This window comes from Aedes aegypti, chromosome 2, assembly GCF_002204515.2.
Source record: "Aedes aegypti strain LVP_AGWG chromosome 2, AaegL5.0 Primary Assembly, whole genome shotgun sequence".
Taxonomy (NCBI): domain Eukaryota; kingdom Metazoa; phylum Arthropoda; class Insecta; order Diptera; family Culicidae; genus Aedes; species Aedes aegypti.
Window position 1 is genome coordinate 212,738,559 of NC_035108.1, and position 24,277 is coordinate 212,762,835.

Genomic DNA, 24,277 nt, shown 5'->3' on the forward strand with positions numbered 1-24,277 from the left:
ATACGTGCCAGTTTAAAAGAAAACATCTTTTAAACAGGAAATGTGTTTTCATTACCTTTATCCATTTGATAACGGTAATGCATGCATGCGGGGCTTATTGTTAGTGAAGGTGACTTCTGAATGGACGTGTCTCTCCAGCCATTCTGAAATGGGTCACTGGATCTGCAATAGAGCTATCACCTTCTAACTCCTGGACTAAAGCTTTCTGCAAGAGCATCAAAAAGCATTGCAGAAAGATTTCTTCCATAATATCGCTGCCGGACAGTGGGTGTTAGTTGGATTACACACACACATCGGTCTATTTTGCTCGAAGGAAGAGGGAGCATGGAGAAGAAAGAATACTAGATAGATAGGTACCGTAAGGGAACGGCGAGAGAAATTGGATTAGATGTTTAAGAGGGCATACCATATGAAACAGTATTACTTGAAACGTCCTTCCTTGTGTCCTTCCATAGGGGACGTTAGCCACAAGGCCACATGGCATGGAAAAAATACATTTTAAACATACATCAATGCCAATTCCGTTCTGGTAGTGCTTCGTGAAGCCCAAGCAGGACAGTTCGGTTTTGCGTCGTCCGATTGATTTTTCTGACGGATTCGCGCGTATTTTCGTTGCCGGAGAATTTTTTTCCCCTGTTTTGGAGCGTCTTGCTGGGTAGTGCTTCGTGAAGCCCAAGCAGGACAGTTCGGTTTTGCGTCGTCCGATTGATTTTGCTGACGGATTCGCGCGTATTTTCGTTGCCGGAGAATTTTTTCCCCTGTTTTGGAGCGCCTTGCTGGGTAGTGCTTCGTGAAGCCCAAGCAGGACAGTTCGGTTTTGCGTCGTCCGATTGATTTTTCTGACGGATTCGCGCGTATTTTCGTTGCCGGAGAATTTTTTTCCCCTGTTTTGGAGCGTCTTGCTGGGTAGTGCTTCGTGAAGCCCAAGCAGGACAGTTCGGTTTTGCGTCGTCCGATTGATTTTTCTGACGGATTCGCGCGTATTTTCGTTGCCGGAGAATTTTTTTCCCCTGTTTTGGAGCGTCTTGCTGGGTAGTGCTTCGTGAAGCCCAAGCAGGACAGTTCGGTTTTGCGTCGTCCGATTGATTTTTCTGACGGATTCGCGCGTATTTTCGTTGCCGGAGAATTTTTTCCCCTGTTTTGGAGCGCCTTGCTGGGTAGTGCTTCGTGAAGCCCAAGCAGGACAGTTCGGTTTTGCGTCGTCCGATTGATTTTTCTGACGGATTCGCGCGTATTTTCGTTGCTGGATTTTTTTTTTCCCTGTTTTGGAGCGCCTTGCTGGGTAGTGCTTCGTGAAGCCCAAGCAGGACAGTTCGGTTTTGCGTCGTCCGATTGATTTTTCTGACGGATTCGCGCGTATTTTCGTTGCCGGAGAATTTTTTCCCCTGTTTTGCAGTAGTGTGTGTTCCTTTGACTGCGACGCTTGCTCCTGCGGGGCGGGTGATGCGGTCAGGATCGAACGTGTTACGCGTGGAGTGCAGTGAAAATGTGTATAGTGTTTTACGGAAACCCCAGTGCAGCGACGGAGAAAAACTGCTTCACATCCTGGTAAAATCGTTCTTTATTATTGTTTACTTTACTCACTTATTACCAATTCAAACTAAATACGTGCCAGGGTCGAAAATATAATTTTCGATTCGGGAAGTGTAAAAACATTGCATATATCCATTTGATATCTGGATGTTTTTATGCGGGGCTTACTGTAAATAAAAATGACCTCAGAATGTGTGTGTATTTACTGCCATTCTTGAAATGGGTCGTTGGAATTTCAGTAGAGCTATCACCTTTCATCTCCTGGGCTAAAATTGTCTGCAGATATAAAGATATCGAAGGGTATCATTAAATACATGCATACAATTTTCTTCCATAAAAGCACTGCCGGCCAGTGGGAGGTGGATTGTATCACACACACACACACACACACACACACACACATCAATGCCAATTCCGTTCTCTACCATCACTATAATTACTAGTAAAATTTTTTGTCAAATTTCCAATTGGCTTAATAATATACTATACGTACAAAATTGCCCCTCCTGACTACACCACTGGTCCATCACCCGAAAGGTTTTGGGGTTTTTCATATTTCGACATGTACAATCTAACAAAAATAGTCCAGTTGAAAACCCCGTGTAACACCATCGTGACCTTCCCTTGTCAAATAATAACTGTGGAAGTGCTCATAAGAACACAAAGCTGAGGAGCAGGCTCTGTCCCAGTGAGGACGTAATGCCAAGAAGAAGAAGAACAATCTCAGTTTCTGCTAACCTAAATTGGCTGAAGTTTGGATGACGAATTACAAACCAACTCGCAGTTTTGCCTGAAGTGAATTCATAACATTGCAATAATTTTCCTAAAAAGCTTTAGAGGGTTGTTCAAGGACAAAAGTAAGTAACCAACAATCTAACCACCTACACAATACCGTTTTTGAATTAAAATAAATAATCTCATGGTTTCTTTCTTCTGTCTTTGAACAACCCTCTGAAATTCTTTGGAAAATTATTGCAGTGTCATGAATTCACTACAGGAAAAACTACAAGTTACTTGCAGTTCGTCATCCAAATTTCAGCCAATTCGGATTTTCAGAAACTGAGATACAGATCCTCAAACTTGATCATTTTGTATGGAAAAACAGTATTTAATTACTAACTTTTGTCACTGACAGTATATATTTGCAGTTTACGAATCCTAGAAACTATGCAGAGCAATCGTGAATAACTTGTCATGTGTAAGGATTATTCCAACAAGCTTTAAGTATTAATAGGGGGTGTTGGGGGGTAGTTTCGGACCTCGTTTTTGCAGCACGTCTTTTAGGTGTTAGACTGCGCTCAAAAGCTGTAATTCATATTACGTATGACATAAACATTACTGATTCGAATTCATACCTTATTTCTACTTACAATTTTGGTCGAACGCTAACTTCTCCTACCAACCAACAATTATAATTTTATATTGAAATTCAATTTAACTCTGCCTTCTTTGTGACTTGCAAATAATGGTTTGAGGATTTTGACAATCAAGCTGTCACCACGCTTCGACTCAACTGCTGTCAAGTGAACGCAGCTGTCCGACTTCATCGGACAGTGGCGTAGTGCCCCCAACAGGGGGATGGTTAATATGCTCTATACATAAAGCACTACATTAAACAATGTATTTGCATGCAACAACCAATGGCGTGGTTGAAAAATCCTAACGAAAATTATTCCAGAATAGAGCAGAAATCCAACGCAAACCCTATAGCACAATGCGCTTAATGCCCGACGACACTCATCACACAAAATTTGTCAAAACGGGCTAAACAAATGACAAAATATTATTATTGTTCACCTATGTACACTAGTCTGGGACACGGTTATATGAAAAATTTAGATTCTCGCTCCAGTTATCTTTTTGGATTGCATTTAGGTCCCATAACAACTATGCAAAATTTCAGCTCGATCGGAGAAACTATAGTTTAGCGCCAGCCGTTCAAAGTTTCTATGGGAAACCTTACTTTTGCAAAGAAAAATCGCCAGAGGTCGCCCATATTGCTCTATAAAAATTCTGAACACAGATCTCGATAGGCATTTCTACGATGAACAACATTGAAGACCGCAAAGCAATCGGATGCTTGTGACAAAAGTTATTAAGCATAGACTATTCGGAAATTTCACCTGATTTTGTTATTATTGTTATTCCTTTACGTGTTAATCAACGTCGGCTTGCCAATAGGTTTTCATTCAATAACTTCTTTTACAAGAGTCGGATTGTTTCGCGGTCTTCGGCAATATTCTTCATCGTAAAAATAATTCATCGTAAAAATACCTATCGAGGTGTGTGCTCAGAATTTTTATAGAGGTTAATGGGCGACCTCTGGCGATTTTTGTTTGCAAAAGTAAGTTTTCCCATAGTAAATTCCATACAAACTTTGAACGGCTGGCGCTAAAATATAGTTTCTCCGATCGAGCTGAAATTTCGCACAGTTGTTATGGGACCTAAATGCAACCCAAAAAATGGACTGGAGCGAGATTTTAAATGTTGTCCCACACTAATGTACACACTTAAATTATTTCACCAACCTCAGTAAAACGTTTCACCGAGATCCCAACAGCTGAGAATTCGGTAATTTTCAATGCCGAATCTCGGTACTTATTTTACAGAGACTTCGGCAATTCACATTTTTACTGAGATCTCGGCGAACGTTTCCGAGATTCGGTAAACGTTTACCAAGATTTCGGTAAAAGTTTTACCGAGAATCGTTAAGTTATTACCGAGATATCAGCTGTTGGGTTCTCTGAATCTGTTTAAGTGTGTAGTGCTTAAAAAGATACATGGCTTCAAAACCATTTTCAAATAAAAGAATCATTCCTATTTTCAAACATTTTACAAATGTGTTCGAACGAATGTTAAACGTAGTACCAAGAAAAATCGCATATTCACATTAATATGTTCTTATAATTATTTTATCGAGTTTCGAGAACAATCATTTTTGGTGATATTCAGTGTCTAACAATATGGACCCCTCAACTTTTTCAATGCAGTTTTATTTCAAGGAACAAGCCAAAGTATATTGAAATATATTACGGCATTAATCGAATGAGTTTAGCAACTTAGAAAATGTAGAATAGATAATCCTTAAACACCCCACTTATTTTCATAAAAATTTCTAAAAATCGAAATCTAGATATAATTTTCATAAGTTTTTTGTCTGTGCTATGATCTCAATTAAATATACTTGTTTTCTAAGTTACTCACATATTTTGCTCAATGTTATTTCATAGTTTTTTAGATATATGTATTGAGCCCATAAAATTTGCGGAAAAGTTATTTTTTGATAGTTTAGAAAAGTACTATATTTTTTCCATATAAGAGAAACAAAGAATTTTGTATGGAATCTGCAAGCATGTTGAAAAAATCGGTTTAATCTAATTTTAATCGTGCAATTTCAACTAAATTATATCTAAAATGAAAGCTCAAATCTTATCTTGCATGCTTGGTGGATTGAATCACAAAAAAGTTTGATAAATTATACCTTAAAAATGTGTAAGCATCAATGGTATCAGAGTTTTATACAACTTCGGAGACCTGTAGCCAAAAATTGTGACGTGCTGAAACATTTCTGAGAATGGCATCAAATTCAGCAACCCCAAATTTACTAGACACGTAGTTTGATCCTTGAGACACGAAAAATGTCATTTTTGTTACGCTGTGTATCAAGCCATAACTGCGTCGAAACGTTGGAATAAAGAATAAAACTCGTTGTTTAACAAAAAAGACTGAGTTGCCGATATTGCATTAATCATATACGGTAACATAAAATAGCACCAAATCAGATTCTGTTTGTAAATCTTGATTTAAAACACAAAACAAGTTATTCCTTTTTTTATATTCTTCCTCAGGCCGTTTGGGTGTTTGTCGTTTCGCTGCCAGTGATCATCATCAATTCGCCTCGACACTCAATTCCCCGGGCACCAAAAACTATGACCACACTGGACTCTGCTGGAACAGGAATGTTCATTACGGGTCTGTTAGCGGAAACGTACGCTGACCTACAGAAGTTTTCCTTCCGACAGGATCCGATAAATCAGGGAAAATTTTGCAATGATGGTAAGTCTGTTTTGATTTTGCAACTGTTGTTTTATTTTATTATTTAGGGCGTAACAAAGTTGGTTCTGCGATTTGTATGAAATTTTCATCATAGGTAGGTCTAGTGGATAGCAGAATTTAAAAAAAATAAAGTAGCCTATTCGCTGAAAACTCTAAAACAATCGCGAATTCCCTTTACCTTACATTGAAAATAGAACCTACGACAAGACCTGTCAGCTTAAAGTACAAGCAAAATGATTGTTAATGTTACTCATATGCTTATGTTTGACTGTACTTTGAATTTCTGTGTTGGTAAAACTTATAGAGTGCAGCATCAGCTTCCAAAATAAGGTTTATTAGAGGTCTTCTGTAATACATTTCAGACAAAGACAAAATAAAGACCTTCGTGTTCCTTGCAGTTGCCAAAAATTTGATGGCGCATAATCTGCCCATAAATGCATAGGGGCAATGGGGGCAATATGAACATACGGGGCAATATGAGCCACCCCGGATTTGAGCTCAAAAACAGTGTTTTAATGTCTAGTATCATTATGATCTGCTAGAGGATGCTTCAAATAGCCACCATAATAAAAACCGTAAAAATATTCGTTTCAGTACACGAAATATTCACAAAAATGTACAAATTTGTGGTTTGTCATGAAAAGCTTATAATTTTGGCAGTTTTCAATTAAGGCTTTGAGACATTCATTATTCGGGTAAATTTTACCAATCCATTGAAACTTCTGATAATACTGAACAGTTCGTGCGCGAAATTAGATTTGATCGTTAACATAATTATTGGAAAACAGAATATTATTTAAAAAGTAAAATGGCGAGGCAAAATGAGCCACCTAGATTTAAGGTAAAAAACAATTTGTTGAACATGAAATGGCATTGCCTAAATATACTAAATTATGTTTTTCTACTGTATATTCATCTTGGTGCACCATTACAAGAGAAACAATTAACTAGAAAATAGGTAGAACCAAGTGTTGCAATTTAATACTAGAATTACATGGTATGTTTACTATGTGTTATGTATCTACCAAAAAAGCCGCTAGAATTAAAATTTTCAAGCAAAGCTAACTCAAATTCCCTTTCCAATATTAGACTTTTTACCAATAGCTCTTCTCTACATTGTTTTAAATAAAAATCATACGATTGAATGAGGTGGCTCATACTGCCCCGTTGGGTGGCTCATAATGCCCCATATAGGTGGTGAACTACTACTAATAAACGCATTTCAGTCTCGCGACTTGTGTGATAAGGACTTGCGACAAATTGTGTTGATAAGGAAGTCAAGTAAGGGAAATATACTTATCCACAATTGTTGCCGTAACCCAGAGTGTTAAGAAAAAAACTCTGACACATTTTGATGGAAGAACCGTTCGATACAGCCAGATGAAATACTAAGCATTGGATTTCCTCGGATCGTCTTCCTCGTACTCGTAACAACGCCGTCTCTAAACATCCACTCGGAAAACCACGCTCTGGCGAACATAGCTGGTTTGCTCTCGTGAATCAAATGCCCAAAGCACCGTGTTAAGACGAATACGGTCTTTCTTCAACAGTCCCCGTAGCATATTCAGTGTCCTCCAACGATTTCAAACAGCTTACCCAATGCTTCGTCTTCGGTGGAAACTGAAATCTACCGTCGCCGCCAGCATTGCCGTCAAAGCCGTCCTTCTCTTCGAAGCCTGCAAAGTTGTCTTCAGAGCCCGCGTCATTTTCTAAAGGTTCGCCATTGGCCAAATTCCTGCACTCATCCTCGGAACATCCAGAAGTACAATAATTATAATTCACATGTGAACAACAACAATAAAGCTGCGGCCACAATGGTCCGTTAGCGTCGACTTCACCGTCAGCTTTAACTGACAGCTAAGTTTAAAGTAATGATATTCAATGCAGCACCCCACAATGATGCGTTGCGTCTAACGCACGCATGTACTAAAAACGCTGACGCTGTGCTAAACTTTGAAAATCTTCAAAGTTGACGCAGCAGCCAACGCGTGACGGAAGATTCAAAACAAAAAAATGGCAAAACTTCGGATTCCGCTAGAAATGCAGTCAACATCACACAAAAGTTCAACTCCGAGGAAAAATTGATCACAACTTGATGTAGGTAAACAAGACTACGATGAGAATTACGCAATTCAACAATAATAACAACGCACGACGCAACGCAGTATTGTGCGCATGTGTTGCATTAACGCATCCGTCAACGTTTTTAGTACATTGACGGATGCGTTAACGCTGAAGTCGAAGTCGAAGTTGACGGACCATTGCACAGTGGTCCAGGAATCGGTTTTACGCGGAAAGATGCATTTTGAGCTTTAGAATGAAACATTAGACAAAAACGGTCTTCTACAAAGTTGTTTGTATTAGTTGAGCCCTTTGTTTGGTTTTATTGAAAATTAGGGTGGACCACATTTTCATAGAAATGATTAAACTAACTTTCTTATTTGTCGAAATTATATTATACATGCTTCAGCAAAGTTGTAGACCATTCAATTTCAAGCAACTTTGCCAAAAAAAGTTTTTTTGTATCTCTTAAATTGACCGATTTAGAGCTTTTTTCCTACGGTGACATAGGGTGGTCCGAACAAAACTGGTTTTCTGGCTCTAGAGTTTTCAATTCAAATTTCTCATCGAAGTAGTCTATGAAACACTTTTAGAGCTTTGAAAAATGCGTAATTTGGTGAGTGAAGAAACTCGCTATCTCCTTTCGTTTAGGAGTTATTGTTGTTTTTCTCTCAAAAAACATGCCTACTTTGATTGTGAATATCTCTGATTGGGGCAAACATAAAAAATATCTTTTGACGGCATTCAAAAGACGAAATAAAATTGTATATTATATCAAAAAATTACAGATGTGTTATTTTTGTAACTCTAATAAAATGCCTTTAAAAACAAAGGTTTTTAAGCAGAAAAACTTTAATAACTTTTGAACTAAAATAGATATCATCAATATTTTTGCATGAAAATTTGTGTTTTGTTAAGTTCTTAAAGTCGTTCATAGACCGCTTTGACGAGAAATCTGAAATAAGAAAGATAGGGCTTTAAAACTATTTTGGAGATTTTCATGGTATGTATTTCTTTATTATTTTACATTTTGAGCATGAAAATGAAATTTTAGACAAAAATGATCTTCTACAAAATTGTTTCTAAAAATGTTAGCTTTCATACTGTGTCATTTGAAACTAGGGTGGTCCACAATATCACACATATCATATAATCAACTTTTTTATTTGCGAAAATACTGATATATGCTCTTAGGCAAAGCGATAGAACTTAAAATTTTGATCAACTTTGCCAAAAAAAGTTTTTCTGTAGCTCAAAATTTGACCAATCTAGAGCATTTTTTCCTAATCATCGCAGGGTGGTCCAACAAAAATAAGTTTTTTAACTCTAGTTTATTTAATATTATTTTCTCGTCAAAGTCGTCTATGAACGACTTTTAGAACTTAACAAAACGCAAATTTTCATGCAAAAAGATTGTTAATATCTATTTTAGTTCAAAAGTTATTGAAGTTTTTGTGATAAAAAATGTTTGACTTTCAAGACGTTTAATTAGAGTTACAAAAATAACACATCTGTAATTTTTTGATATAATATACAATTTTATTTTGTCTTTTAAACGCCGTCAAAAGATATTTTTTATGTTTGCCCCAATCAGAGATATTCACAATCAAAGTAGGCATGTTTTTGGAAGAAAAACAATAATAACTCCTAAACGGAAGGAGATAGCGAGTTTCTTCACTCACCAAATTACGCATTTTTCAAAGCTCTAAAAGTGTTTCATAGACTACTTTGATGAGAAACTTGAATTGAAAACTCTAGAGCCAGAAAACCAGTTTTGTTCGGACCACCCTATGTCACCGTAGGAAAAAAGCTCTAAATCGGTCAATTTAAGAGATACAAAAAAACTTTTTTTGGCAAAGTTGCTTGAAATTGAATGGTCTACAACTTTGCTGAACAATGTATAATATAATTTCTACAAATAAGAAAGTTAGTTTAATCATTTCTATGAAAATGTGGTCCACCCTAATTTTCAATAAAACCAAACAAAGGGCTCAACTAATACAAACAACTTTGTAGAAGACCGTTTTTGTCTAATGTTTCATTCTAAAGCTCAGAATGCATCTTTCCGTGTAAAACTGATTCCTGGACCATAGTGCATTGTGGCCCCCGCTTAATTCACATGTAAAGACCGAAACATCATAGTAAGCACTGATACTGTTATTCGTTTATACTTCCACTGGAAGCATTAAAGCAGGCTACTACACGGAGCCGCAAATCAACCCAACCTTGACTTCTTTTGACGCAATTCGGCTCTTCGGTGGGATAACCCAAATTTGGGTTAACTGATACACACCCGATTATGTTTTTGCACGGATTTTATTTACACGGCCGTGCAAAAAAAGTTTCCATACACATTTTTTTTGCCAAAACCTTATTTTTGCATGAAACGTCGAGAAATGATGTTACCTTTTTTGCACGGTTTTTGAAATTTTGAACTGAAAACTTTTTTTGCACGGTACGCATCCCCCGTGCAAAAACAGAATCGGGTGTATACCTTTCATTAGGTTGTTTCCATTTGACAGCGGAAAAACAAACAACTCAGTGCCAAAAAAAAAAATATACCCAGCGGTAGCTTTCGAAGTCTCCTTGATGGGTTAAAACAACTTAACGTTAGGTAAACTCGAAAGAACCCAAATTTGGCTTATTCCATTGAACTTCGACGCTGGGTCGGTGCGTCTCTCTTTGTTTTTGACAACATTGCTGTTGCGAAAGAGGCGAAACAACCCAACCGTGGGTAAAAACTAAATGAAGTTCACCCAAATTTGAGTAAAAAGAACTTATTTTTTGGGTAGTCTGATTTCTCCGTGTATATTCTACAGCAAAAAAGCAGTGTTGCCCTGAAAGTAATCGAATGATCATCTCAGAAAGATTTAGATTTTTTTTATTTTTCCCATCAAAATGAGGTCTTTGGAAAAGTTGTTACTGGCAAGATTTCACATGAGAAGAGTTTGTTTACTTTTCCATAGATAATTATGACGAGCAGTTTGAGTGCTAAGCACATAAGGTTTGTCTTTTCCATAGTAATTTCTATATATACTTAAAAATTCTTCCAAATCTCTTCAAATTTTGGGAGAATGATTTTCATCATAATTGACACCGTTTAAGCATAGGGGAGCAAAAACTTCAAAATTTGTATCAGTTTATTGTACCTACACTTTAAAACCACAAATCTCACGTGAATGATACCGAGTCGATTTGAAGTAATCGCACATTTTCATTCGTATTTCCGCACTTATACCAACTACTGCGATACCTAGTTCAGTCGTGAATGAAATGCGCCGTATTGTGTATAAGATATTGTAATATGCTCAGGAGTAGGTTTTGTTCGAGAAGTCATGTGGATTTTTATTTTCAATGCCTTTTTCGCTTTCAGTGTTAGTCCACTTATATAGCTATACAAGTACGTGTTAGCCGCAACCAAATGGAACATCGTTAGATCAAGAGTACTTCTCTGTTGGTATGATGATATTTGTCACATTCCCGCCACGTTTTGTCCTTTCCCACTATGGGGTTCCGGTTTCAGATGGATCAGAAGATGAGCCGTGATAAATAAAAGACGAATGTGGGTGGAAGAGTATACGATAAGCGATTCTGGGAGTTCCGGTTGCCGTCTTAGTACGTACATTAAGCGAACTTTTATTGCTCTAACTCTGTCAGTTAATGTCTTCGTTTTACCATTACACAACACCGCGATAAAGAAAGCTTAGCCGGGTAGAAATCACATTACACCCGATTCTGTTTTTGCACGGGGATGCGTACCGTGCAAAAAAAGTTTTCAGTTCAAAATTTCAAAAAACCGTGTAAAAAAAGTAACACCAGTTCTCGACGTTTCATACAAAAATAAGGTTTTGGCGGAAAAAAATGTATGGAAACTTTTTTTGCACGGCCGTGTAAAAAAAATCCGTGCAAAAACAGAATCGGGTGTATGACAATAATTTTACGCTGCTAGCAGATATTTCTGTTTTAGTTTTGATTGTTCATAGTTGCTTTTTCTTAATAAGTTAAACACACGATGGTTAACATTTTCTATAACTGTATCATGCTGAATTTTGAAAAGTATCCTTAGATTAACATGGTATATATTAAAAACTTTGTTTATTTAACAAAAAAAAAGAATCTATGATTAACATAGAGCCCAATACAGAGAATGTCTTGACTTGGAAATCATCAGAACCATCATGCTTCTTCTCTTCAGTATCCTAGAATGACAAATTGAAGAAACGGAGACAACAAACAGAGGATGGCACTTTACGGTCTCAAACAAAAATTGATGTTGACTGGTTCAGAAATATCCTTTCCTCTGAGGGTGTTTTCAGCTTTCATATCTGTGATACTGGTTTCCGGTTGACACATGGGGTCAAAATAGTTGGTAAGTTTGATACGATTACGAATTGGAAAGCAAATATTGAATCAACAAAAGCATGACATCGTCTGACAGATTATGAATCGAGTAAAAACGGTTGAATAAGGTTAGGCAATAGTTCAATCTTAGAAAAATGATTAACGTCTTCAGAAACAATATAACTGTTGGTGAGAAATAGATATTACACTTTGGTATAAAAAAAATCAATTTTTATTCAAAACACTTCTTAAATCTTGGTTGTTAACGAAATGCTAATAAATAAAGGTTTTACCAGATTAGGATGATAGCGTTGCCCAACGCAGATCACCTAAGGACTATTTATTTTATAAAGTGGTTACCTTGTACATTCAATATCTTTTTAATTTATCAATGAAATCGCAACCAGTTGGCTGGAAAATTCGACAATCTTTATTTTTAATTTTTAAAAAAGCTTGTTTTTCAAAAGCATCATCAATCTGAAGCCTACTAAAAATGTCAAGTTATTTTTGGGGCATCAATTTCCCAGATATCATAAAATCATTTGGTAATATTTTGTATTTGAATAGAACTGATATGAGTAAAATTTTTTGATTAAAAGTACATCCTAACGGAAATTATAATATAGTATTAATATGAAAAATAACACACACCATCATAGATTTGCTTATTCAGTCCCCATGTCATATTTTAAGCACAATAGAAAGCCAAATGCTTTATTTTCAGAAGACCTCACGAAACACAATGACAATCGTCAAAACTGGGAACACTGCTGTAATGAAATTGAAATTATTTTCAATGCAATATTTTCATAATGTGTTATTCTGAGATTAACTATCAAAATATTCTGAGAAAAACGCTTACAATAAGCTGTAGATCAATAAATATGAGTACATGAATTTAAATGTATGAGATTTTTCATTAAACGACTTTGTGTAGCATAAAAAAGACATGAGTCTTACGTTACATATATTAGAGCAATAAATAAATAAATAAAAAATAAATAGAGAGAAATTCGAACTCCGGTATTCCGCCAGCCGACTCGGGTCAGAACCATCCACGTCGAGGTTATCTGCGCCACGCCGGTGCTCTGGAAACTGCTTCATTTGGAATCGTACAAGGCATATAACTGCCTGTAAGCAGGTAATTGGCTGTCCAATCATCTTTATCAAAACCTTTTTGAGCTACGCGATCTGCGTTTACAGATCCTGCTCACCTTTAATCCGTTCACCGTACTTCCCCACGATGTCAACCGAACGACGGATCAAGTCATTAAAGACGAGGCAGAAGAGCCTCTTGACGTCATTCGGTCTAATCAAGGCATTCGTGGATAGCTATGAGGAGGAAACCGGTGCTCGAGAAGTAGCCGTTCGTCTTGAGCACCTTATCAGCATTTGGAACGATTTTAATGCTACCCAAGCCGAACTCGAGACGCTTGATGAATCGGCGATCGAGGCCCACCTCAAGGAGCGAATCGAATTTAAGACAGATTATTTCCGTGTGAAGGGTTTTCTTCTCGCCAACAATAAAAACGAACCTACGTCTCCCCGCCCTTCATCGTCTTCTTCATTAACCACGCCAAGCCCTGCTTCGTCGCACATCAGGTTGCCCGACATCAAAATTCCGATTTTTGCTGGGCAACTCGACCAATGGCTTAACTTCCACGATCTTTTTGTTTCACTGGTCCACTCCTCACACGAGTTAACAAGCATTCAGAAGTTTTACTACCTTCGGTCATCGCTGTCCGGAGAAGCATTGAAACACGTTTAAACCATCGCCATCAGTGCGAATAATTGTCAAGTCGCATGGAACTTACTGCTGGACCACTATCAAAACCCAGCGCGATTGAAACATACTTACGTCGATTCCCTTTTCGAGTTCCCCCCAATCAAAATGGAGTCCGCAGCTGAGCTCCATTCGTTGGTTGAAAAATTTGAAGCCAATGTCAAAGTCCTTCATCAACTTGGCGAGAGAACGGAATACTGGGATGTTTTGCTGATTCGCATGTTAAGAACGCGTTTGGATCCCACAACCCGGAGGGACTGGGAAGAACACTCTTCAACACTCAATGCAGTTTCTTTTCAAGCACTTACGACATTTCTCCAACGTCGAGTTACTGTCTTGCAGACAATAGGGAAGACTAGCGAGGTTCCTCTGCAATCGACCAACCCCAAAAAACCAACCCAACGCTTTGTCGCTAGCCACGGAGCTTGTGCTAAGTCTCAACGAAAATGTATAACCTGCTCAGACCATCACCCGCTGTATCAGTGGTATTTTCGAAAATGTCCGTCGAGGAGAAGGAACGTGAAGTTCGTCGAAACCAGTTGTGCAGAAACTGTCTTCGGAAGGGACTTATGGCAAAGGAATGTCCATCGTCGAGCACCTGTAGAAAGTGCAAGGCCCATCATCACACCCAGCTCTGTCAAGGTCCCTCAGCATCTAGCAGCCAGAAATCCCAAGAATCAATCCCCTCCAAGGAAACCGCCAGCCATCCATCTACCGACCAGCCATCCGCTTCAGCGTCAGCATCCTTCGATAACCCGGTCAGCTTTGCATCAACTGGACATGGGCGGAAATGTGTACTACTAGCCACCGCAGTAGTCATTGTAGTCGACGATAGTGGGAAGAAACACACTGCTAGGGCGTTGTTGGACTCCGGAAGTGAATGTTGCTTCGCCACCGAATCGTTCGCCCAGCTGGTTAAGGCTCAACGAAAACGCATTCATCTCCCTATTGCTGGAATCGGACAGTCGTCGACAGAATCTCGCTACAAATTCCAATCAACGATTTGCTCTCGGGTTTCTGACTATTCCGCCACAGTTGAACTGTTCGTACTGCCAAAAGTTGCCATTGATTTTCCTTCAGCTGCGGTGGATGCATCATCATGGAAGGTACCACCTGGAATTCAATTAGCAGACCCAGCCTTTTATCAAACGAGTCCTGTCGATCTCATCCTGGGGGCTGAAATATTCTTCAAACTGTTCAAGGTGTCCGGAAGACTTCAACTAGGACCTGGTCTTCCCTCACTGGTAAACTCTGTCTTCGGTTGGGTCGTTTCTGGGAAAGGTTCTCAATGTACAGCCGCCACTCCAATTGTTTCTCATGTAGCCACTATCAACGATCTCCATTCACTAATGGAAAAATTTTGGGCTTTAGAGGAAGACCAAGCTACTCCACATCCATATGATCCTAAAACATTCCAAATTCACGTTTTTACTGATGCTTCTGAGCAAGCATACGGAGCGTGTGCTTATATCCGCACGACAAATCCCAATGGAGAAATTAAAGTGGCACTCCTGACGGCTAATTCGAAAGTAGCTCCTCTGAAAAGACAAAGCATTCCTAGACTGGAACTTTGTGGTGCTTTGATTGGAGCTCAACTATACGAAAAGGTTTTGGCATCTCTTCAACTGACTGTAAACACCTTTTTCTGGGTGAACTCCACGGTAGTTCTGTGCTGGCTGAAAGCTTCTCCTTCAACATGGGCAACCTTTGTAGCTAATCGGGTCTCTAAGATTCAACAGGCCACTCAAAACTGCGTTTGGAATCATGTAAGCGGAAACCAGAATCCAGCCGATCTTGTTTCGCGAGGGATATCAGTCGATGACCTCATCAATAACCATTTATGGTGGCGTGGACCCGAATGGCTACAGCGCGCACCAAACGAGTGGCCAGTGATGAAATCAAACTCCAGTTGCCCGGATGAAGCACTGCGAGAATATAAGAAGACGACTGTCGCCTCTGCTCCGGCTACCGAAGAACCCTCGTTCATCGATCAACATGCTGAGAAATTTTCCAACTATACTCGTATGCTACGGGTCATGGCGTATTGTCTACGCTTTCTTCAAAACTGTCAGCGTAGAAGCAATCAACGATTTGCGAATACTCACCTGGCCACGGAGGAAATTCAAAGAGCGGAGACCACACTCATCAAAGCTAATTCAACAGCAACATTTTGGTTGCGAACGAAATAATCTGCTGAAACAACAATATATATCAACGAAATCCCGTTTGCGACGGTTTCATCCTTTTTAGGACGACGAGCAAATTATGTGAATTGGTGGACGAATCGACCAATCGCAACTTCCATTCGACAGCAAGCATCCAATAATTCTTCCCTCTTCGCATCCCGTTTCTGCTCTTCTGGTCCGATCTTTTCACCTGCGCCACCTACATGCAGCACCACAGCTTCTAATCACCTTACTACGCCTCCGGTATTGGATCATAGGGGCCAGGGATCTCGTGAAAAGGATCGTACACAGCTGCGTTGTTTGTTGTCGTAATCGGCCAAAAATGATAGAACAGTTCATGGCGGAGTTACCTGCTGCTCGTGTCACTGCATCCCGACCGTTTTCGGTTACCGGCATCGACTACTGGGGATCCATACAAGTTCAAGCGTGTGCACGACGTGCAGCGCCAAGAAAGGCTTATGTGGCAGTTTTCGTATGCTTTTGTACGAAAGCTGTCCACCTTGAACTAGTTACGGATTTGAGTACAGCAAAATTTATTCAAGCACTGCGGCGTTTTGTTTCACGACAAGGCCTCTGCTCCGATATTCACAGCGACGACGGGAGAAATTTTGTAGGGGCGGACAATGAGCTTCGTCGATTGCTTCGTAGCGAAGACCACAAGAACGCCGTTGCAATGGAATGCTCCGAAAAGGGAATCAAATGGCACTTCAACCCACCCAGAGCATCTCACTTTGGTGGGCTATGGGAGGCAGCTATTGCCTCTGCACATAAGCATTTCCACCGAGTACTGGGAACTCGCATCCTTCCGTACGACGACACCGAAACACTACTCGTGCAAATATAAAGCTGTCTCAATTCCAGGCCATTGATTCCACTCTCCGACGATCCAACCGATTTTGAGGCGCTCACTCCCGGCCACTTTTTGACTGGCAGCCGTTCTCCTTCGGAATCACCTCTACCGACCAGACAGCTAGGAGAAAACCATAAACACACCTCGGCTCTATCGACGACATCCTTAAGCGATTAATACAAGGCCTCTTTTAGAAGAGGACAAGGTGAGAACCTGTCCAATTAATTTAGAATTTGCGAAACCGGCTACCGGGTCTTTGTTTTGTTTCCACCAACAGCATCATCAGCCTAATAGTTCAACGTTGACATCGAGCCAACTAGCATCACTTGGATTCACCAATACCACCGCAGTCGACAGTTAAATGACAGCGTATGTCATCGGACTACCCGTCGCTGAAAACCGAACGAATCTGATCAGAAATGGGATTTCTGAAGGGGCCAGGATGTTCGTGCCTATGCAACACGAGCGTGCATGGAGAAACAAATGGATCGTGAAAATGCATCTTAAAATCATCCTGTGATCCGCGTCAATAGGCCGACTAACTCCGACAACGTCTTCATGTGGCAGCATTGGCCCTTCGGAAATGCAAACATGGCGAAAGTGGAGCTTCCGATAACTCCCCTATAAAAACTCGTCTTGTCAGTGGCGTGAGGATTAGTATTGTTTTGTTAGAAACGTCAGATTGATAAAAATTGAATTAAAAACTAGATAGTGTAGAAGTAAGAATGCTGCAATAAAGTGAACTTTAATTAGTAATAAGTGAAAGTTAAACTAGTGGTTAGTGAAGAAGAGTTGATAAAAGTGAAGTTGCTAATAAAAAGGATTGAACTTACCTGCATTCGTCCGTGAACCGCTGACCGTCATCTGAAAGAAACAGGTACTTACCTGAGTTGCACTCCGCCTCCGTCCGCTGCTGCTGTTGCTGTTGACAAAATAATACAAATATAGTTTCTTTAGTAATCTAAACCAACTTTTAACTCTCTCCGCATAACACCTTCTAGCGCAATATTGAACAACAGGCACAAAAGTCCATCACCTTGTCGTAGTCCCCGGCGGGATCCAAACGAACTGGAGTGTTTGCCTGAAACCTTCACACAATTTTGCACACATTCCATCGTCGCTCTTATCAGTCTCGTGAGCTTCCCGGGAAAGCTATTCTCGTCCATAATTTCCATAGCTCTACGCGGTCAATACTATCGTATGTCACCTTGACATCGATGAAAAAGTGATGCGTTGGGATCTGGTATGCACGACATTTTTGGAGGTTGTACCGTACAGTAAAGATCTTGTCCGTTGTCGATCGGCCGCCAGCGAAGCCGGCTTGATAACTTCCCACGAACTCGTTTACTACAGGTGACAGACCACGGAAGATGATCTAAGATAATACTTTGTAGGCCGCATTTAGAATGGTGATCGCTCGAAATTTCTCACAATCTAACTTGTCGCCTTTCTTGTATATGAGGCATATTACCCCTTCCTTCAACTGCTCCGGTAGCTGATCTGTTTCCCAGATTGTGCCTATCAACCGGTGCAGACAAATGGCCAGCCTCTCCGGGCCCATCTTTATGAGTTCAGCTCCGATATCATCCTTACCAGCAGCTTTATTGTTCTTGAGCTGGTGAATGGCTGGTAGGTTTCCATCGCCCGCAGTACTGTCGAAGGCATTTCCTTCATTGTCCCATTCTTCATTGCCAGCACCATTCATGTGTTCGTCGAAGTTCTGCTTCTACCTTTTGATCACCTCACGCTCGGACGTCAGAATGCTCACATCCTTATCCCTGCACATCTCGGTTTGCGGCACAAAGCCGTTGCGGGATGCGTTGAGCTTCTGATAGAACTTACGTGTTTCTTGAGATCGGCACAGCTGTTCCATCTCCTCGCACTCCGTCTCCTCCAAGCGGCGTTTTTCTCCCGAAAGAGGCGGGTCTGCTATTGCCGGTTCCGCCTATAATGTTTTACGTTCTGCCGGGTCCCTTGCTGAAGAATTTGCCCACATTCCTCGTCGAACCAATCGTTCCTCCAACTCCGTCCCACGTACTCGACGTTGCTCTCAGCTGCATCGTTGATAGCTGCTTTCACTGTCCTCAAGAGGGGCTTCATCCTGCTCACCCTCTTTCGGTTATGCAGGCTCGAGGTGCTGCGCGAACGCAGTTGCGACATCTGGTTGCTTAAGCCGCTCTAGGTCATACCGGGCGACCGTTGGTACCGTACGTTTTTTACGACGGAGAATTTTTAGCGCAGTTTAACCATCACCAGATAGTGGTCAGCGGCGATGTTAGCGCCACGATAGGTCCTGACTTCGATAATGTCGGAGAAGTGCCGTAGGTGTAGGTGCTACGAAAGGCCATATTCTTGGAGACGGCGAAATCAATTAGTCGTAGGCCGTTTTCGTTCGTCAGTCGGTTGGCGCTGAACTTTCCAATAGTCAATGTGAACTCCTCCTCCTGGTCAACCTGAACGTTAAGATCCCCTATGATGATTTTGACATCGTTCGAGCTGCGCGTAGAAAGCGTCTTTATCATCATAAGTGCTTCCGGAGTGAGCGCTGTGCACGTTTGTTATGCTGAAGTTGAAGAACCGGCCTTTTTGCCTCAACTTGCACATTCTCTCATTGATCGGCCACCACCCGATGAAGCACTTCTGCATATCACCATCACTATAAAAGCTGTTCCCAGCTCGTGTGTGTTGCCGCAGCTCTGGTAGATGGTATGGTTACCTCTAAACGTTCGCACCATTTATCCCTTCCAACACACTTCCTGCAACGCTACGATGCCAAATCCGCGGTCCTTCAGCACGTCGGCGAGTATGCGTGTGCTCCCGATGAAGTTGAGAGATTTACAGTTCCACGTACTGAGCTTCCAATCGCTAGTCCCTTTATGTCGCTGTGGTCTTTACGCCGATTGTCCCGGTTTTTATTCTCTCGTTGATTATTCATTGCTTCATGTTTTTTACGGCTGGCTTGCAGGGCCTGACACCAACCCCCTAGATTTCCGGAGGACCATTCCCCCTAAATGTTCGGAGGACCATAGTGCACAGTTTAGCTTAGAGTCCTTCTCTGGCTCTCGGACGATGATCAGCCGCCCCTGACATGGGGAACAGACGCTGTTGTGAGCCGCTCCTAACATGGAGTACAGACGCTCCAGGTTTGCAGGAGCAAACCCTCTCTTCCCTGTCAGCATACGACCAAAGTTCCCACCGGGGTTGGTTACCCGATCTTTCCCAAGGTTACTCGTACCCCGGGCCGGTACCACGAGGAGGTAGGGATAGGAGTTGCTGGGCAAGAGGCTATAGACCACAGCAAGGGGTCTATTTTATTCCTGCAGGTACCAATGGTACAATCTTCACTCCTTCTTGATATTATGTCCTCACTGGGACAAATCCTGCTTCTTAGCTTAGTGTGCAATAAGCACTTCCGCAGTTATTAACTTTGCCAAAGTTGCCATTTTCGTATTCGTATATCTGTATGCCCAGGGAAGTCAAGGAAATTTCCATTACGAAAATATTCTAGACTGACCGGGCTACTCTGTAGCCGCAGGCTCTAACTACTCGGCTAAGGAAGATCCCACAAATCCCAGGCTTTTGCAGTGAATCCCTTGGTGAATCCACGGATCACTGAATCCTCTGGCCCATCACCACACTCGAGGGGCGCATAGTTGTAGCGTGAACATTCATGCGATTTCTGGTTGTCTGGGGAATAAAGAAGATAGAGGATAAGGGAAGAGTCATCTGCACCTGGACCGGATAGCAGGAGTAGGTTCCAATAGTCGGCGAAGAAGTAGCAGAGAAGGTGCAGTAGTGCGCGGGACCCCGAAAAAATGAAGAAGGAGTAAGGTAGGAATAGTGATAAGAAAGTGAGAGGATTTGTCCAATGTTGTGGACGGACGCAAGGAAAAAGAGAAGGGAAAGATCAGAAGAGAGAGAGAGAGAGAGAGGAACAGGAAGTAGGCCGTCACGGAAGTAGGAATAAAAGTGTGCACGGAGATCGAAAATAAAGGGAGCTTTACTTGAACCAATTTATAAGTGTTTTCTTTCGCGGAGTCACGAGCTTAGCGTTGACCCTAAAACATGGAAAAAGAGATCTCTTCTAGGCTGGGAGTAACACGGCCTGCAAGTTACATGAGATTGAGGTACAAGAAGGAACTGTCTTGGGATAGCTGTAGTATCAGTAAGATCTAATAGTTTTGTGCCACACCGCGTCATACAAAAATTTCATCCATCATTTGGGGGAGGGGGGGTGGCTTGGTCATATGAAAGTGTGACAGTACATGTATAAGATATTGTAAAAAGCGTGACAGAGGGGAATTGGGGGTTCTAGAAGTCCCAAAAAACGATGGACGTCATATTTAAATCGTCCCTTATATTTCAATCCGTTTTGTAATCCGTGAGTACAGATTCACTCGAAGCATCCTCTTCAACAAAGTGGCAGACAACCGCGAACATATAATGTTTATTGAATTTTTATGACACGCTTTTTCAGCCAGAATGCTAACGCTCAGTCTCATACGTGTGTGGATCAATGATTTATTCATAAATTTGATTACCAGCTACGAGGCGGGTGAAGGGAATGCCTATCCTGTCTTCCCTGCATCAAACCATATCCGAATCTAACACTTTCTCTCTTTTCTTTCCATCCCATTCCCCGCAGGACTGTGGCGAATGTCAAGGCATCCCAACTATTTCGGCGAGATTGTTATTTGGTGGGGAATCTTCGTTATCTCACTGAACGTAATCGATGGCATCGAGTGGGTGGCAATTATGTCGCCAATATTCACAACCCTCATCATCCTGTTCCTGTCGGGGATCCCGGTGCGAGAACGGTCCGCGGACGAAAAGTACCGAGAGTGAGTTTCAATTTTATAAAACAACTATTGCAGTCTGAGGAAGGGAATAAAATCTGAGCGTAAACACTCTTAATTTATAATATTTGGAGTGAAAGTCTCCTACTTGAAAATAATAGTGAAGTGATAATAATAATAATATAGTTATATATATTTATAACATATTTTTTGAATTGAAATAAAAATCTTCAAAAAGAAAACTTTGCCCCAGTAGTAGAACTTTTATCAACTTTACTCTATGGCAATTGAACTAGATCAACAATTTGAATAAATACGTTTAGTATAAAAGCGTGTGGCATGAAATAGTTTCATCGAAAATATATGTCGGTCATGCCAAACGTCCTTTCTGGAAAAATGTCCTCCCGCTATCTATTGGAGCTAGTGTTGTAGTATTATTAAATATATAAATAACGTAACTTTACTTATGCTTTTGCATAACCTACTTACACTAATTGCCTTTTCTTTTCCACATTCCCAGTGATTTAGAGTATCGAAAGTACAAAGCGTGTACCTCTCCGCTGATTCCAATCCCACCGGCTATCTATTCGGAGGTTCCACGGGCTCTGAAGTTCATCTTGTGCTGTGAGTTTCCACTGTACGACTCTCTGGATAAACGGCGTATGGAGGAAGGCCCATTCGCCATGACTACCTCCATATCAGTGGCTCACTCCCATTCGACTCACACATAGCAATCGGGAAGCGGACAACAGCACCCTAATTATCCTATGTCGTCGTCGTCATCCTACCATTACCACCATCACCAGCAGCAGCAGCATGGTCATCATGGCCAACAAGGTACAGGCTGCTCCTCGAAAGAGCGAAACTCTATTGGCCAGACGGCTAGTTATTCGTCCAGCCATCGAAGCGGTAGCGAACGGCGAGGTGAAAAGTCCCTTCACGGTAGCCATGACTTTGAGGACATCGTTCCGGAACGGATTACCTGCATTACTAGTGGTGATGGCAACTACATCACCAGCTCGGCACAGATTACTACAATTTTGTGATCTCGTTCACTGTTCAATGTTAACTACTGCTATACAAAGAAGGTATACATATAGTCAAAGATGCGTTATATGAAATTGTGTTTAGAGGTTTATTGATTAAAGGTTGCTGCATTGCTTTAAATTTAAGGACAGTGTGAGAAAAATGCCAATTTTGAATTGCCAAAAATGCCAGCTCTTGATTCCATACTACTGCATGAAATCTTGAAAAAAGTTAACATCTAAAAGGATTGGACTTGAATATTGTTACAACATTGACCTACATTTATGCTCTCTGAGTTTAATACAGCGTTAACCTCTTCCAAATTTAACCTTCAAGAATTTCAAATAATATTCAATCCTACAACTTGATTAGGCTCAATAAACTTGTTATTTCCATTTATAACCGCCTATTATAGATATTTGAGATAGATTCCGCAGTTTCACGAATATTACTCAATACACAACATATTGTTCAAATCATATTGTTAGATAACAGGAAGACAAATAACTGGTTGCTGCAGATTTGGGTAAAAGCTTTGTTTCTCAAAAGAATAATTTGTTTCAGAGTATACTTCCATAAAAGCATAAGTGTGCCATATGGATTTGCAGAAATGTACAAGAAAATTGTGGACATTTGTATGTGAAGACACATTTAAAGTTAGATCACTATTTTCTCAATGCCTACTTTTTTCATATGGGACAATTATGAGCAGTAATTTAAATACACTCTTTTGCCGAATTATTTTTAGCATAATCATTTAACAATTCAACAACAACAATGTTCACTCGAGGATCAATGTCTGGACATTTTTCTGAAAGATTATTGTTTATGTCTTTGTTAAATTGGTTTTCGCCAAAATTAATGGTTTTGCAAAACAAGTTCAATATAAAACATAACCATGGCTTCTTATGACATTTATCACCCCATGGCATATTCCGGGAATGTAGTGCCCTCAAGCAAGTAGCCACTTCAAGAATAATTGTAAAACCTTCCTTGTGACATATCAAATTTCATGGTTATGCAAAACAAATCCATTAGAAGGTACAGGGAATAGGCAAAACCTGGGAGGGAGGCACCGATACTACACACGAAATTGCATACAATTGTTTTCCAAATTGCAAGAAAACTCCAGTTTGCCAACGGCAGGCATGCTTAGTGAAAATCGCTTGTTTTCATGTGTTGTGTACCTTCGATATTTCTGGACAAACATTGAAAAAAGGCCACAGTTTTCTATGCGTTTAATTTTCAGTTTTAATGAAAATAGTAAAAAGAGTCTCATTCCAATACGTTACATTCAATAAGAATAAACGGTGTTCTCGTGACGTTACTTTTGAATGTGCATGAATTCATTCTAATTCGATTTTTTGCTACTTTTGATAAAATGCAAAAATATGTTTAGGCTAATTACGCGCTTTTATCATGTTTGTCCATTGTTTAAGATCCGGGCTCACAGTGACAGTTCGTGACAGCAAAATCTCGGCTCACTGTGACGTAGAGAAATTTTGTATTGGTTTCTCCCTCCCAGGGCAAAACGATTAAGCTAGGCAAAATGTTGCCTAATTTCAAATGCTTATAACTTTATGAAAAAAAGATGAAATTGAATGCATCAGCAAGCGGTCGACGGAAAATTCTGTCTAGTTTTAGT

At 40.4% G+C, this 24,277-nt stretch overlaps 1 protein-coding gene across 3 annotated transcripts in view; it reads left to right on the forward strand.

Annotated features, from left to right (window-relative positions):
* The window catches only part of LOC5576985, a 109,148-nt gene extending 86,029 nt beyond the window's left edge, over positions 1–23,119 (forward strand). For all 3 annotated transcript variants that reach the window (XM_021843887.1, XM_001663036.2, XM_021843886.1), the window contains exons 4-6: positions 5,382–5,589; positions 21,456–21,651; positions 22,127–23,119. In XM_021843887.1, the coding sequence (XP_021699579.1) occupies positions 5,382–5,589; positions 21,456–21,651; positions 22,127–22,337 (615 nt within the window). In that variant the 3' untranslated portion in view covers positions 22,338–23,119. The remainder of the gene's footprint in view (positions 1–5,381; positions 5,590–21,455; positions 21,652–22,126) is intronic.
* Positions 23,120–24,277: the final 1,158 nt, after the last annotated feature.